At 44.2% G+C, this 16,143-nt stretch overlaps 1 protein-coding gene across 1 annotated transcript in view; it reads right to left on the reverse strand.

Moving 5' to 3' along the window:
- The window catches only part of LOC124284672 (ras-specific guanine nucleotide-releasing factor 1-like), a 1,084,942-nt gene that overhangs the window by 385,165 nt on the left and 683,634 nt on the right, over nt 1-16,143 (reverse strand). Inside the window, exons 16-17 of the mRNA XM_046720776.1 lie at nt 7,910-8,019; nt 5,981-5,991 (exon numbers count right to left, since the gene is read on the reverse strand). Of these exons, the coding sequence (XP_046576732.1) occupies nt 5,981-5,991; nt 7,910-8,019 (121 nt within the window). The remainder of the gene's footprint in view (nt 1-5,980; nt 5,992-7,909; nt 8,020-16,143) is intronic.

Below are 16,143 nucleotides of genomic sequence, written 5' to 3' on the forward strand. Positions count from 1 at the left end.
AAGGGAAATGATATCAGCCAACATGCTTCTGCACACAGGATCACTTCTATTCCATTCACTACATCCATTAGATGCAGGTAGAAAGAATCAGAAAGGAATACATTCTGATGCAGTTGAGATGACTTTTTAAGAATTATGCACACTGTTTGATAATTCCTCCAAATGTCATACCTCTACTACATCATAGCAAGAAAAGAACTGAGGGTTTAGTTTAGTGGGATCATTGTAATCCAAGACAGTTGAAGTTAATGACAGTATGTATGCATCTCACCTATTCTCACGAAATGTGCACCAACTGATAACCGGAACTCTTAAAATATTAAAGTTCTTCTTTTTTAATGATAAGTCATTTTATTGTTAGAACATCATTTATTGTTCACCAAATTCAAACTATCAAAAGTCAGATGTCAAGGAGAAAACTAAGATTGCCAATCATGCTTGGGTACCACAATCACATTCTTTACCTCGACACCAACAATCTGTACGGCTGGGCCATGAGCCAGTATCTGCCAACGGGCGGGTTCGAGTGGGTAGAGAGCAAGAATTTTAATACGAAGAACATTATGGCTATCCCCGAAAACTTCGAGATGGGATTCCTGTTCGAAGTGGATTTGGAGTACCCCGCGGAACTTCACGCTGCCCACAACAGCTCTCCGCTTGCCCCCGAATGGTTGATGGTGAAGTTGGGCTGGGTGTCCGAATATCAATGGACGTTGCTGGGAGATAACAAACTGACCAGCGTCGAGAAACTGATACCCAACTTGATGGACAAGACCAAGTACGTCGTACACTATCGCAACCTGCAGCTGTACTTGTTGTTGGGGATGAAGCTGACCAAAGTACACCGAGTTCTACAATTCAATCAAAGGCCCTGGATGGAGCCCTATATTCGATTGAACATGGATCTGAGAAAAAAAGCCAGCGATTTTGAAAAAAACTTGTATTAGTTAATGAACAACTCCGTGTTCGGCAAGACGATGGAAAACTTGTGAAAACGCGTGGATCAGATCACACCAGGAGGAAAAACTAAGGAAATTAATAGCCAGCCCGGCCTTTAATCGAAGTAAAATCTTCGATAACGACTTGGTAGCACTGCACATGGCTAAAAGCCACGTCAGGCTCAAACGGCCCGTCTACGTCGGGATGAGCATCCTTGACTTATAAAAATATTTAATGTACAGTTTCTACTATAAGGAATTAAAACAACAGTACGGCGACAGGTGTGAACTCTTGTATACAGACACCAATTAGGAACAATTACATGTATTGTTAGTAATTATTAGTAATCAGCCATCTATAGCCTCCTGTAAAGGTGATTGACTAAAGTCTATGGCAAAACATTCTGGTATTCTTGAACTGGAAGCTGTAGCAATGACAAGTAGAAAACCCACCTATGAAGGAGAAGAAATGTCAAGGAATTTCCTACTTAGGTTTGGAAGACTTCTGGAGGGACTACAGAATGAGACATAAAGCCAACTTGGGGAAGATTGTAGGACTAGGAGCTGAAAAAATAAATAAATAAATAAATAAATTCGTAACTGGAATGAATTAATCGGCTTGTAGAGCTGCTAGTCCTTGTATATCCTAAACAGAAATGATTGCTGATCTGTAGTCCACCATAGGACCGTGTTTCAGTGTCGTAACGTCACTAAGATAAAGATAGAAATCCGCTAAGAAATCTGAATTCCCCTCAACATAAAAAATTGGAGGATCGATATCAGAACAATGAAAAATATCCAGAGATTGGTGAAACAATTTCCTCATTGGATTGTTCTGGAAGATTCTTATCTCCAGTCAAGAGGTGAGATGGTACTATTGCTGCCGAATGGTCTAACACAAACCCTCAAGTGTGATTGGCATCGGAAAACTGCCTGAAAAACGACATCCAAAGAGGAGTGGGCGAGCATCCCTCGTGGGCTGACATGACCACCACGGTATCTTGATTAATTTCCATATAATCCTCAAAACCTGGGTGAGGAAGCTACCCGATTCCCAAGACAAGGCAACCGCCGTATAAAAAGATATCGATCTAGTAGGCATGGGCTAAAACCTAAAACTCCCTTGGACTAGGGAGATGTGAATTAAATTTGAACGAAAGTTCGGGATAATTTCGAGGACAGGTGTGAGAAATCCCTATCAATATGAAGCACTGGCGAGGAAAAACAAGCCCATGTCAACCTTGATAAGATCAATACCCCTAGCCGAGGATGCTAAGCCTTCGTATTTACAATATTGTGACTGAATTGTTCAGCCACGTTGTACAGTGAACGCAGACACGAGATCACAGAATAATGTCCCACATGGTGCATAAAATTCTTACAGCGCATCTCCAATGGTGCGTCATATGACTAAAGAAACGTACCTTCAAAGAAAAAGATATCACTAATCAATGCGCCGTTGATTATACATGATTAAACTCATGTCCGCCCGTAACACTCTACAACCTAACTAGCTCTCGGCCAATCAGTGTCATTCAGTCCGCAGTAAATACTATTTATCAGCCAATGAAATAATTCGTTATATTGTAGCTTACACAAGGTCTAAGCTGGTTCCCAAGCTGGTTCCCGGCTCCCTTTGCACTCGCGAACTTGCGCCACTTTGCATATGTGGCTATAAGCGAGATGGGGCCCAGCTTAACACAAGGTCGCAAAGCATGGCAGAAGTAGGTAGACCAACGGAAGATGCAATTAGCATGTTTAGGGAGATGAGGATGATGAAAAAGTAAACTAACGACAGAATACACCTTCCAAGATCCGTCAGAAAGCAGAGGGATAATAGGCACTTGTTAGAACAATAAATGTGCCCTATAACACGCCTTTTCCAGGTACAATGCACATGCTCAAAGTGGTGACATGTTACCTGTTATTACCCCTGATAACCCATGCTGCCAAGAGGCGCGAGAAAATTGAATAGCCACATGATTTATCCCACCAGGTACCCATGTACCCTGCTGGGTTATATACAGGCAATTTGAATAAACACACTTGCCTGTATTCAGTGACTGGATATCAGTCTTGTTTCCAACCTAACGTTATATTGCCCGTGCCTCCCATGGAGCGCTCAGCTGACAGTGCATTCTGGTAAGAAAACGCATGTGTCATCCCCGTTATCTGATTCATTCACCTGGCCGTCACCTGGTCCGACTCATGTGCCTGAACTGCCGTCGCCTCGTGGGACAGCGGATTGATTTTGAACCGTGGCCTCGAAAATAGCTGTGGTGTTTCTAATTCAGTAATAATAATAATAATAATGAAAAGGTACATATTGCGAAATCCAACCACAAAGTGAATGCTCAAGAGCTACAAAGTGAGGTTTGAGTTAATAGTACAGTGAAAGAGATGCGTTGAAAGATGTGATCTGAACGCAATTACTGACTGAGTTTGGTTTTACGCCGCTTTTAGCAATATTCCAGCAACATCACGGCGGGGGAACACCAGAAATGGGCTTCACACATTGTGCCCATGTGGGGATTCGAACCCGGGTCTTCGGCGTGACGAGCCAACGCTTTAACCATTAGGCTACCCCACCGCCCCTGAACGCAATTAAAACATGGAAACAGTTTATAGCGAGGAACAGACTATTCCACAGTGATGGCGCGCAACCACTGAAAGAGCATTCTCAATAAGAGGCCAAGGCAGTCTGTAAGAAGGAGTATTCAATAAGAATTGCTTCCAGATCGCAGTAGTCTGGGTGGTTGAAGGGGCAAGTCACTTAAACGATTAGATATTCCGGTGCTATGCCATTTAGACTCTTGTATGTGATACAGAGTACTTTAAACAACTGTACCGGGTTGTTTGGAAGCCGTGGCCGGAGGTAGATTTCAAAGAAATGGGTGAATACCCGAAGTAGTAGACAAAGTAATAGACCCAGATTATGAAAAAATATATATCCATTTGTACCACGCCAAGTGGAACAGATTGTCCAGTGGAGACGAGAGCGACAACTCTCTGACTCAGAGTTTGTCGTAGGCATAAAAAAGTAGGAGTCATAATGACTCTCTAGTGTCATATGAGAAGGAGTCATGGACATGTTTTGTGAGTCAACGTCAGTTTGGAACTTTCATTAAGATTACAAATGTTGATTGTTTAATAACGACAAACAAAACGAAGTAAGACAGGTCCGGTATATAAGCAGCACTGAGCAGTCAGCGCATAAAAAAACAAGTTAGATTATCTGAACTAAAGGCCCAGTAGCAATGTAACTGGTGAAGAGGAAAGTAGTAGACGAAGTAATAAGCTCCGATGACGAAAATCTATAGCTACCTTATACAATGCCAAGCGTAACAGATTGTCGAGTGGAGACGAGATCGACAACCCCCCCGAGTCCCTTATACCAGGAGTTAAGGTGAGAATTGCAAATGCCATTAACCAGAGAAGGATAGCAAAGAGATGGCACGTGAGACCCGTCGACTTGTCGTAAAAGGTGATTAATGGGATCGGGTGGTGAGGCTTTCTGACGTGGGGAACATAATGTGTCACCGTATCCCAAGTGCGTAGAAACCACCTCTGGAGTGTTGTGGTTAGAGCGTCCGCCCGGAGAACAGAAGGTCGCGGGTTCGATCCCATACCAAAAGACGTTAAAATATGGTACTTGTTGGTCCCTGCCTGGTGCTCGGCATTAATGGGTACAACAAGGACTGGGCACCTCGGAGTCAGTATAATGTGTCCGAGTGGGGTATTCATGCTTCACTGCAGTATGGTATCTCAGTGGGCTTGCACTATATACCCAGCTGAAGTCTGGGCTAGTACAAGCAGCCGCACATACACATACACACGCACGGTTGGATGGATAGCCAGCTGTGTCTGTGTTTGTCCCGTGGACGCCGACAGATCAACAGACTGAGTAGCCGTGGCCATGGGTCGAAACGCCATGGGGAACACGGACTACAGGGAAAGTTATAGACACAGTTAGTCTCTCGTACAGACCCTGAAGCAAATATATCCAAGAAAGCCCACGCAAGTCTAGAAAATGTGGCAAGTCTAGATTTCCTCAGCTTCAGGGTCTGTACCAATCTGCTGAATTCACAAGCCAGAATATGATCTCAAAATGAAGAAAGTCTCAGGGCTCCTTTTCATTATATATATATTTTTTTACTATGAACGTTTTTTTTTGTGTTTTTTTTCAGTAAAATATGTTCATTTCAGAGACTAGTTGTTAGTCTAAGACACAATGAACATCGTTATAAATAGAGCAGGGAGGACCCATGAAGCACGAGGCACAGACAAAACACGTGCAGATACTCACTTGTGACATATGCTTTTTGGCGGGAAAAGTAGAGTGCAATAAAGTAGCATAAAACGCAAGCAATATGTACAAAATATAGAATGCGATGGTCAGCAACATCAACCAATGCGACACTACTGACCGGGAGTCATGTAGTTTTTTGAAAATTTGAAGAAAACTTTGAAAAACACTTCCACTCTGTAAACACGTCTTCTGTGTTGTCCATACAGAAAAATTATGAGAGGTTTTCAACAACTACGTTGTGATGTCACAGCCAAGGGAGATAACTGCATAACTCTTTTAAGCATACCACTAGGGATAGCTATGACTTAGTTAAAAAAATTCATTTCCATTCTGTACGTGTCTGTGAAATCCACAGGAATAAGGCAACCATAATCCAGAGGGAATGTTTACGCCTATAATTCCTTGTTGTTGAATATACAAAACCGAAGACTTGTACAAAGACATGTCAAAACACATGCACCTGTACGACACCAGTGACTATCCGAAAGACCACCCGATCCACGACCAAGCCACCAAAAAGCCCTCAGCAAGATGAAAGACGAATGTGCTTGGACACCCATCGCAGAATACATCGGGTTAAGACCCAAAATCTATTCCATTAAAAAAGCTGGAAAAAAAAGGCGAAAGGCATTAAAAAACACATGCTAAAAAATACTTCAAGCACACTAGATGCAAGGAATCCCTGTTCAAGAAAAAAACGCTTAAACCCAGAATGAATGCTTTGAGAAGCGACGGACACAGGATCTACGGACTGACGGCGAACAAAACGTCGTCGCCCATGGATACCAAACGATGGATCGCCATCGATGGTGTAAATACTTACGCGTACGGACACCGTCAAAAATGTCCTAAATACATAAATCATGGAAAAAATCTATTACAGCTCACGTGGATACTGGAAAGGTGCAGCCGCCATCCCGAAACTCACCAAAGCCGCTCGAGTCTCCGAAAGAGAAAGCCAACGCTTGGCTTGAAAAAAAGCTCTCTGGCAAGTATACCTGCCGGTGCCTCAGACCATCCCGAGAAGAAAATTTGACATTTCGACGCCGAATCATGTTCATCAAGCCGACCTCCTGTTACAAGTACGCCCTGACCGCCGTGGACGTCGCCAGTCGCTACAAAGAAGCGGAACTGTTGACAACCAAAGATTCGAACGAAGTCGCCAAAGCCTTAGAACGCATCTACAAACGCAGTTGCTTGACCTGGCCTGCCGTCTTGCAAGTCGATCCTGGACGCGAGTTCATGGGAGCTGTGTCGCAGCTGCTGGCCAAGCACGAAGACCAGGTCAGACGCAGCATGGCCAGAGCCCACCGCAGCCAACCATCGTCGAGAGATTCAACTGTACCTTAGCCGAACGTTTGTTTTCGCACCAGTACTCGCAGGATTCAATCCATCCCCAAAACAGAAATATGGAATGGGTTGTATTCTTGCCGCGAGTGGTGGATGCCATTAACAATGAAGTCACCTGACTCGTGGGCAAGAGACCCGTCGAAGCCATCCAAATGAAATCCATCGCCGCTGAATCAGCAGCAGCACGGCAATCGCAAAAAACATTACCGGACCCTGTCAGTGTTAGGTACCTGTACCAGCCGGGTGAATACGAGGGAGACAGCAGAAAACGTGCCACCGATCTGATATGGTCCATGAAAACGTACCACGTCGACCGAGTCTACATCAAAGACAGCGAACCGAACTTGTACTACTTAAAAGTGAGAGGGTTCATCATGGAGGAATTACAAATTGTCCCTTACAACACGGTATTACCCCCTTATTAAAGATTCGAACCCGTTTTTTATCATCATCACCACCCAAAACTGAGGTCATATCCACATAGGATAAACCAATGTTCAGCATTTTAAAGAAGCCTTATTTTTAAAAAATAAGCCTTATAGAGGGACCATGTAATAGAACTGCTATCTCTCATACTACTTGAATAAAACGATATAATGGAAAACATTTACTACAGCCTACGGGAATACTGGAAAGGCACAGACACCATCCGCAAGATCACCAAAGTCGCAAAGGTCTCTGAAGAGACCACGAAGGCTTGGTTGAAGAAACAAGCACGTCCCGAGGAGAAAGTTTGATCTCTCGACGTCCAATCGAGTGCATCAAGTCGACTTCTTGTTTCTCCTGCACGACAGGGTGAAACACAAAACGTACAAGTATGCCCTGACCGTCGTGGATGTCGAGCCGAGCCGTTAACAGCGATCCTGGACGCAAGTTCATGGGATCTGTGTCACAGCTGCTAGCTAAGCACACAGGTCAATGTCAGGCGCGGAATAGCAGGGCCTATTGCAGCCAAGCCATCGTCAAGAGGTTTAACTTCACCTTAGCCGAGCGTTTGTTCAGACACTAGTACCCGTGAGAAATGGTCACGCCCGATAAACGATCGACGGAATGGGTCGTGCGTTTGCCCAAAGTCATAGCTGCGATCAATCATGAAATCACTGCAGAGATCACTGTGTGGACATGAGCTTTAAATCTTAGTCACACGAACGATACCAGTGGCCAATCTGAACTTCATCAAAAAGCCTTGCTAATTTGAATTTCCAACAGGGAAATAAAATCAAATATGTGAAAAGGGTCCTCATCATGTAACAGTTATATATTTCACAAATGTATGGAAATTAGTTTGCAAAAACATTACCTGATACTACACTAAGGTATCTGCTGATACCCTTTTGGTCATCAGCTGCTGAACTAACTGGACAACTTGCTAGTCCTGCTGTGGCCGCAGCAAAAGCAGTTGTAGCAGCAGAAGAACTTGACCTGTAAAGAAAGACATAATACATGAAAAGGTGATGGTTTCATTTCATGTGTTTTGTTTCTATCTTTATATTAATTGCCCTTTGATGTGATATAACTGAAATGCTGATCAAAGGGCTGAATAATAATTGTTATTAAACCAACAAGATATACTGAAAGATCCACAGTTATGGCACAGAACCAGAACCAAGTTGTTACATTGTTTATCCCCTGAAGAACAAGTACAAGTAAATTGGCAAAGATCAAACTTGGTACCATGATCAGTGTTTAGCAATGACACAACATACGTCTTGAATGTCAGAACTTAATCCATTTATGCATAGGGTCTTAGATTTTCATCAAATTTTGTGAGCTGGCTTCTTTTGGCAAGCAATGAAAGGAATGAGGTGTCACTTTACTAGTAAAATTTTTGTCCATACTTTTTTTTACACTGCAAAAGTGTGTCGCATAAATGGGACAATATGCAGCTGAATTAACTTAAATTTTTGAAATTTTAACTGTAAATTGTAAATTTATATACTTATCCTATCTCATGGTATCTCACAGTATGCACCTCTCTCTTCTTCTTCGACCCATATGTGGAAACGTGCTGTAGGCTAAGTTGAATAAAAACTTCTTGCCCTCTGTACCACCTGACCTCTGCCCCCACTCCAATAGCATGACCTGTCAATCATCTCTATAGGCCTGCAGTGAGCTCAGATGATCATGTGACGTCCCCTAGCTGTCATTCTGATCTTGGAGCTTCCATGTAATCTGTGATGTGGGGCAGTTCGGGTTGGAATCCATGTGAGAAAGGATAAGTATATAAATATACAATTTATAGTTAAAATTTCAAATATTTAAACTTATCCTATCTCCCGGTATGCATTATCCCACGGTTGGAAGGTGGGCCGCAGATTACCCTGTGTCAATTCTACAACCATGAGGTCGCATAACACAAGGAGGCCAGGAGAAAGCACCAACTCCCGATATGCTGACTCCAAACTTGTGATGGGTTGCTTCTGATAACCGCTTTGCTTACACAGCACAAAAACTCTAGGGAGTGGGCGGTCCTGAATAAATGTGGTTTTCAGCCGCAACTTTTGACAAGCAAAAGGACGCAGTTTGGCAAGTAGACCTCGCCTCCCCGCGATTTATCAAGTGGCCCCAGTGAATTAAAGTTGAAGACCTTAATCTGGACAGCCCCTGCTTCGAAACCATCCCCCACAGACACAAGCTGGAAGGCGGTGAAAGGGTGAACGGTGCGGTTGCTCAACTCATTTATCGTTCAGTACCAATCCCTCTAACTTACCAAAGGTGAGAAAGGACTTAGGAGCGGAACGCTTCAAAAACCATTTACGTAACTGGAAAATCAACACTTCACTGACGTAATGGCTCAGAGAGTAGAGGTCAGTAAGCAGAGTGTTCACCACCTCTGCATGTAGCACAAGACTGGCTTCTCAGTCTATCGAGTCATGGGTATGACAGTGCAGACACGCCCTAGTTCCCTAGGTGAGGTGGTCTATGTCCAAATATAATCCATACCAATAAAAAAGATAGGATTGATATCTTTCATTGATATAGAGAATGCAAGACCGACACATAGGTAGGAACTGCAGCTTATCTGCGTTTACGAGCCGACAACAACTGCTGCGCCAGAACCAATGGACCCAGTTGGTGAAGACCTTCCACGTCAGTGACAGACGGATCCCAGAGGTAGGGTGAGGTGAAGACCATGTCCAATCTCCACAAACACCCCCCCTGATGGCGCGAAGGGAAAAGTTTCTGTGTAGCACCATCATAGAGGCCAAGGCTCTCGTCTCATGAGGGTTGGTCATAGTAGGAGGAAGGTCAGCGTAGGCGTAGGTGGATCTCATCCAGAATGCCAGTGTGGTACAAGAGACCTCTGTAGGTGAGGCAGTTGACAGAGAAATAAACAGTCTCTTGCGTAACCTACAACGGTCCTTGGAGGCAGCTTAATAGGAGTGATCCTCAGTGTCGTCAGGGCCCAGAATAGTAGACAGCGGCAGAAAGGCGAATAGTCTGTCCGGCTGTCAAGGCAACTGGTTTTCAGTGACGAGATCCCACCTCAAACCAGGAAAGACTTTGGCATGTCTGGTCCTCTCAAAGCGCAACCGGGTGACATCCAGTGCATGAAGCTCGGAGATGCGGGCAGCAGTCGCAAGAGCCAGGAGGAAGAAAGTCTTAAACGTGACATGCTCGAAATCCTTCTCCGCCAGAGGTTCATATTCCTCTGACGTGAGATGGCTAAAAACCATGGAAAGGTCCTTGGCTGGTAGCCGGAACTTCCGGGATTGATCAGCAACTTTGTAAGATCTGAACTTCCGGGATTGATCAGCAACTTTGTAAGATCTGTTCGGCTGTCCTGGCAACTGGTTTTCAGTGACGAGATCCCACCTCAAACCAGGAAAGACTTTGGCATGTCTGGTCCTCTCAAAGCGCAATCGGGTGACATCCAGTGCATGAAGCTCGGAGATGCAGGCAGCAGTCGCAAGAGCCAGGAGGAAGAAAGTCTTAAACGTGACATGCTCGAAATCCTTCTCCGCCAGAGGTTCATATTCCTCTGACGTGAGATGGCTAAAAACCATGGAAAGGTCCTTGGCTGGTGGCCGGAACTTCAGGGATTGATCAGCAACTTTGTAAGATCTGAGGAGAGACTGGAGCTCAGGGACAGTTGACACCTTCATACTGGTAGCCGGCGCAATAACTGTGTTAAGTGTGGTCAGGTACGTAGACAAGGTAAAACCCTTCAATTTCTTGGAAGTTGCTGGATGCTGGAGGTACTCCCCGACTATCTGCGGCGATGCTGTAGTGGAAGATACAATATCCGTTCGCCTTACAGTACGCTTCAAAATTCTTTCATTGTCATCATAGAGTGACCTGGTGGAAGTTCTGAGTGCCGTGGTAATCGTTGTAGGAACTCGCTTGAAATATCCCTTTGCAGTTAGCGATTATGTAAATGCGCCTGGCGTGAAGATGGAGCGTGAGCGGAGACTAATGCAGCTGATCGGAGTGAGGATGAACCCGAAGACCGGCGCGATCAGGAAGTGGTACTGGATTTGGATCGGTCATGCCTTGCAGGTCTAGGAACCAACTTCTGGCTGGCCAAAAAGGTGCGACCAAAATCAGTGTCATCTGCTGCATCGTGCGTAACTTGAGCAGTATGCGTGGAAGTAGTGCCACTGGTTGAAACGCATACGCTAGGGGACGGCTAGAGCGTCGTGTTCCCAGGCCAAAGGATCCGGGATCTGGGACATGAACATTGGAAGCTGGTGATTGAAGCGGGAAGCAAACAGATCCACTGTGGGGTTTGACATCGGAAGGCACAAAGTCTTGAACACTTGCGGATGCCGTTCCCACCCCGTCGGGGATGGTTAAACCGGACGGGACAGAGAATCTGCAATGACGTTTTTCACCCCTGGGATGTGATGTTGAGAGAGTCCACTAAGTAGAAAACCTGTTGTGTCCACTGAAGAAGTTGAGGAGACCCCGTGGACCCCATTCGATTGATGTGCCACACGACTGCAGCATTGTCCGATCAAATCAAAAGCTTGGCTGATTGTAACAGGTGTTGCCAATGAGTGATCGCAAGAATCACTGCCCTGAGCTCCAAAACGTTGATGTGACATGTGCGGGGTCTGTGGAAGACCACAGCCCTGTCATCTGCTGATCGAAAAGGTGAGCTCCCTACCCATGTAGAGGGGCGTCTAAGTACAGGTGGTGTACTGGAGCAAACAGCCTTAAAGAGACTCTGCCGCAAACATTCAGCATGTCTAACCACCACTGGACATGGGGATGGAGCGCTGGAGGAAGAGAGATCAATGCGTGAGGGTCACCGATCCTTATTTGTGGACACAGAAAATATTGGAGATGCCATAGTTGAAGCTATCCCCTGAGAGTCAAAGCTTGAGCTGACGTCAACAGACCCAGAAGTTCTTGCCACTGACAAAGAGTCCTGGGTTGCGAGAGCGTTAGGGGTACCAAGAAAAAACTCCAGCGCAGACATTCTGTTCGTTGAGCCACCACTGAAGAACTGGACGAAGCGGTTCAGGAAGGTGGATCAATTCCTTTGGGTTCAATTGTCAGCCTCGAAATACGGGCTTAGAATCACTGTATCGGCCGAAGTTGGAGATGGCCTCTGTACGTTGGGGCTTGAGCTGACATCAGGAGTAGCAACTATTTCCACTGAAGAAGGAATCTCTCCTGAGATTGGATACGTTCGATTATCCAAGCTACCATGACAGTACTGAAGAAGTGCTGAATGTAGGAGGTTTGTGGCATGAAGATTGTCAGTCAATCTACAGGAATGTTCACATTGTACACAGAGTAATGAAGGTTGTATAATCAGTGATCGCAGGAATGTATGGTTCGCCAAATGAAGTGCTGGTCCGCCAGATGGAGTGAGAAAGTTAGTAGATGCAATGCATGGGATCGTCAATCTACGGGAACATTCGTAAAGTTGATGGAATGGCAGAGGTAAAAAGACCAGTGACCCCAGGAATGTTCGTAAGGGAGACGAAGGTAGTAACATCGATGCCTACGGACAGTCCTTACATAGCTGCAGTGACCTCTGAACTGAGGGCTTAAGCAAAGAACCGAATAACCAACGTTAAAGTGAAAGGGTTCTCGGTAATTCTGTCTGACACCCTTGGTAAACTGTTTCTCTCGGCTGGCTGACAAAACTCGACATAATCACTCTTACCGTGAATGACACGTCCATCATCACTGGGATAGTTATCCGCTTTGTGGGACCAAGAAAAGACTGTCAGGGCACTCTAATCATCAAAAGTCTCCGGTAAACAAACAGTAGTCCACCATTGCAAATGCTACCCACAATGCAATAGTGACAAAAAAACGGTCTTCGGTTAACCAGGCAAGTCCCAACCCATAAAATCCGGGGTAAGGGACGCTAGCTACTTGACAAAACATCACTGCTGGTACCACACGCAGAAACTGTGCACTACATGACCAGCTTGATATTCAGGAATATTTTACGATGCTTCACTTGTTACTACAGACTACTCGTAGCAGCACAATGGTGTATTGCTGGGTGTAATCATGGCCTGTTTCATCATCCTTATCACCCTTCATTTTACATCATCAAGTTTCTGGACAGATATGTCAAACCGGATGGTTGTAGAGCTGATATCTACGTCGAAGGGTAGAGGAGTTGAATCAAATCATTCATCAAAGGTGAAGATCAGAAGGTAGATGACGGAGGCATTTTAAAATCCGGGATCGTCAATCGCCAACGTAATGTAGAGGCCTGCGCTGCAGACATAACTACTACCTCTGTACAACCAGTAGAAACGATGCACTGAATGAAGTGGCGCATTGGTGTGTAGAGACGAGCCAATCAAAAACCCAAGGTGCGCTCTGAAGCCGAACTGAATGAAACTCTCTGTCCGGACAGAGGTAACCAGATGATTTGGCGAATGCTGACAGTTCAGCGAACACTGTCGGATCGGCGAATAGGTGATATGGTTCGGTACTGTGATCCTGTTTGGTCAAGTGATCTGGTTCAGCAGGGTGATCCGGTTCGGCCGCGTGATCTAAATTACTGAGTCAATCGGGACCGATGCACTCGTCTAAAATGTCGTACCATACAGTAATGGTGTACTGGACTGAAAAGGTGTTCCAATCATACAACAGTTCACTAGGTTGAATCGTTGTTCCAATCAAAAATGGAACACTGGGCTGAAGTGTTGATCCAATCGAAAGCGGCACACTGGGCTAATGAGTTGGACCGAACAAGAGCGGTGAACTTAAGTGAAACGGTGTATTGGCCTCTTCTTCCTTTTGTGAGAGCGACGCATTGGTACAAAGTGCCGTACCGAACTGAATCGATGCTCTGGCCAGTAGTGACGAACCAAACAAAAGCTTACTGCAGTAGATCCACTCTGGAGCGTCAAATTGTGTGAGAGCAACGCACTGGAGTACACTCGACCAATACATAATCGGCGCACAAGAGCGTAACACCGAATGGAAGCGATGCACTACAGTCCGTTTGAGTCAGAAACGGACCGATGAATTGCAAATTTTATCATTGTACAAAATTGCCACATAAATATAAATAGTACACGTTCATCATTTACTAATACCCAACAGCTTTCTTATATTTGAAAATTGTCCGGACTCCGCCAAAAAAAGTTGTTTAAGAAACTATCATCATTGAAAACGCAACAGATGAACATGTGTACTATTTATATTTATGTGGCAATTTTGTACAATGTTAAAATTTGCAATTCATCGGTCCGTTTCTGACTCAAACGGACTGTAGACGAAAATGCCGAACTAACAGGGATTGTTGAACTTGATCTGATCACTGGTGTTGGAGGGATTGCCATAGACAAGCTCGCACTACAATAAATCATTGTAGGTAAGTTAAATGCCAACCCAGAAATTAGAGACACATTGCCAGTAGGAGCTGACAATGCCTATCAGGTGTTTGAGAAAAGTCACTAGAACTGTCAATCGGGACTGTGACGGCGAAGTATGAAGTTCACTCCCCGAGTGGGGGGAGTCATCCTGTCCCGATACTGGACTCGAAGTCTGGGGTCAGAATAACCAACGTAATTCTCACTGAGGTAGGAATCCGATGCTGCATCAAGAAATCTTCGTCCGGTGATGGTGATAAATGGCGAGCTGTTTAGTACGAACGATCTCACTTCGAATGTTGAGATGAGGATGGACCCTCGGAAAGCTTCCAACGATCCCTGTCTGCCACTCGTCTTGTGCTTCATCTTCCAAATTGGCACAATAAGAGCAGCGGTGAGGCCCTTCACACCATCCAAAACAATCAACGTACAGTGTGTGAGGATCAGCGGCAGGAAAAACAAAAACTTCTGTAATTGTCACAGTGTTATCTCTTCCGGGAAGATAAATTACTTTCCTTATGATAAAAAGTAAAGACGAGTGGCAGACAGAGTATAACACAAGTCCACAGCAGTGGGCAACAAGAAAGAGAATGACACCTGGGGGGACGTCACATGATCATCTGAGCGCACTGCATACTTATAGAGATGATTGACAGGTCATGCTCTTGGAGTGGGGGCAGAGGTCAGGTGGTACAGAGGGCAAGAAGTTTTTATTCAACTTAGCCTGCAGCACGTTTCCACATATGGGTCGAAGAAGAGGAGAGAGGTGCATACCATGAGATACCGTGAGATAGGATAAGTTTAAAAATAGATAATTTATTAAATCTTAAAAATGACTCTTTTCATTTAAAAGCGTTAATGGAATAAAACCAAACTGGATTTTATATGAAACTATGTGTGTAAACAAATTGAAATCTGAACATTTCATGGGCATTTTTGATCCCATAAAATGTTTTCTGATGAACCAGACATCATAGTTGATGAATGTATAAGTTCTCTGCTGTTCCTCACATATGAAAACCATTGGTACAGGGTTATTTTACCGAGCTAGGTAGGTGCATTCATACACACATCTGGAGGATGTGATGAGCCTTGGTAAGTATTTCTTGGTATGTCATACTCAATCTTGTAAATCTTTAGTTCTGTTTCTTACATAAACCACATTGTATGCCAGTAAGTAGATTATTGGTTTCTAAGTGCCAAACTAATTAATCATTGATCATGCGTTCCATGGTTTTGCAGATGCAGCTAGTTGGTGAAATTGGTTGATAATTTGAAGGATCGGTATGGTTAAGGAATTGGGACAATTAAAGCATTTCCACTGACGTTCAAATACTATCAAAAATATTTGAAAGGGTTTCTTAACACGATTCTGTAAGAGCTTCAAGTGTTGATATTAAATGTTATTAGTTAATGCATCAGTATCTTGAGCTTGTTAAAGTGCTTTTTGAAGCTCATGAATAGAAAACATTTGATTTTAATTTTCCCCAGCAGAGGACTTTAGGGATACATTCATCAACTATGATGTTTTGTTCATCAGAAACTATTGTATGGGATCAAGAATGTCCATGAAATGTTCAGGTTTCAATTTTTTAATACAAATAGTTTCATATAAAGCCAGTTTGGTTTTATTCCATGAAAACTTTCAAATGAAAAGAGTCAATTTTAAGATTCAAGAGGTAGATCTCTTCCATCTAAGCCTAATATATTACTTAATTTAAGTTCACTTATCTGCATATTGTCCCATTTT

Source organism: Haliotis rubra, unplaced genomic scaffold (genome assembly GCF_003918875.1).
Source record: "Haliotis rubra isolate DU_JTF1 unplaced genomic scaffold, ASM391887v1 Scf341, whole genome shotgun sequence".
NCBI lineage: Eukaryota > Metazoa > Mollusca > Gastropoda > Lepetellida > Haliotidae > Haliotis > Haliotis rubra.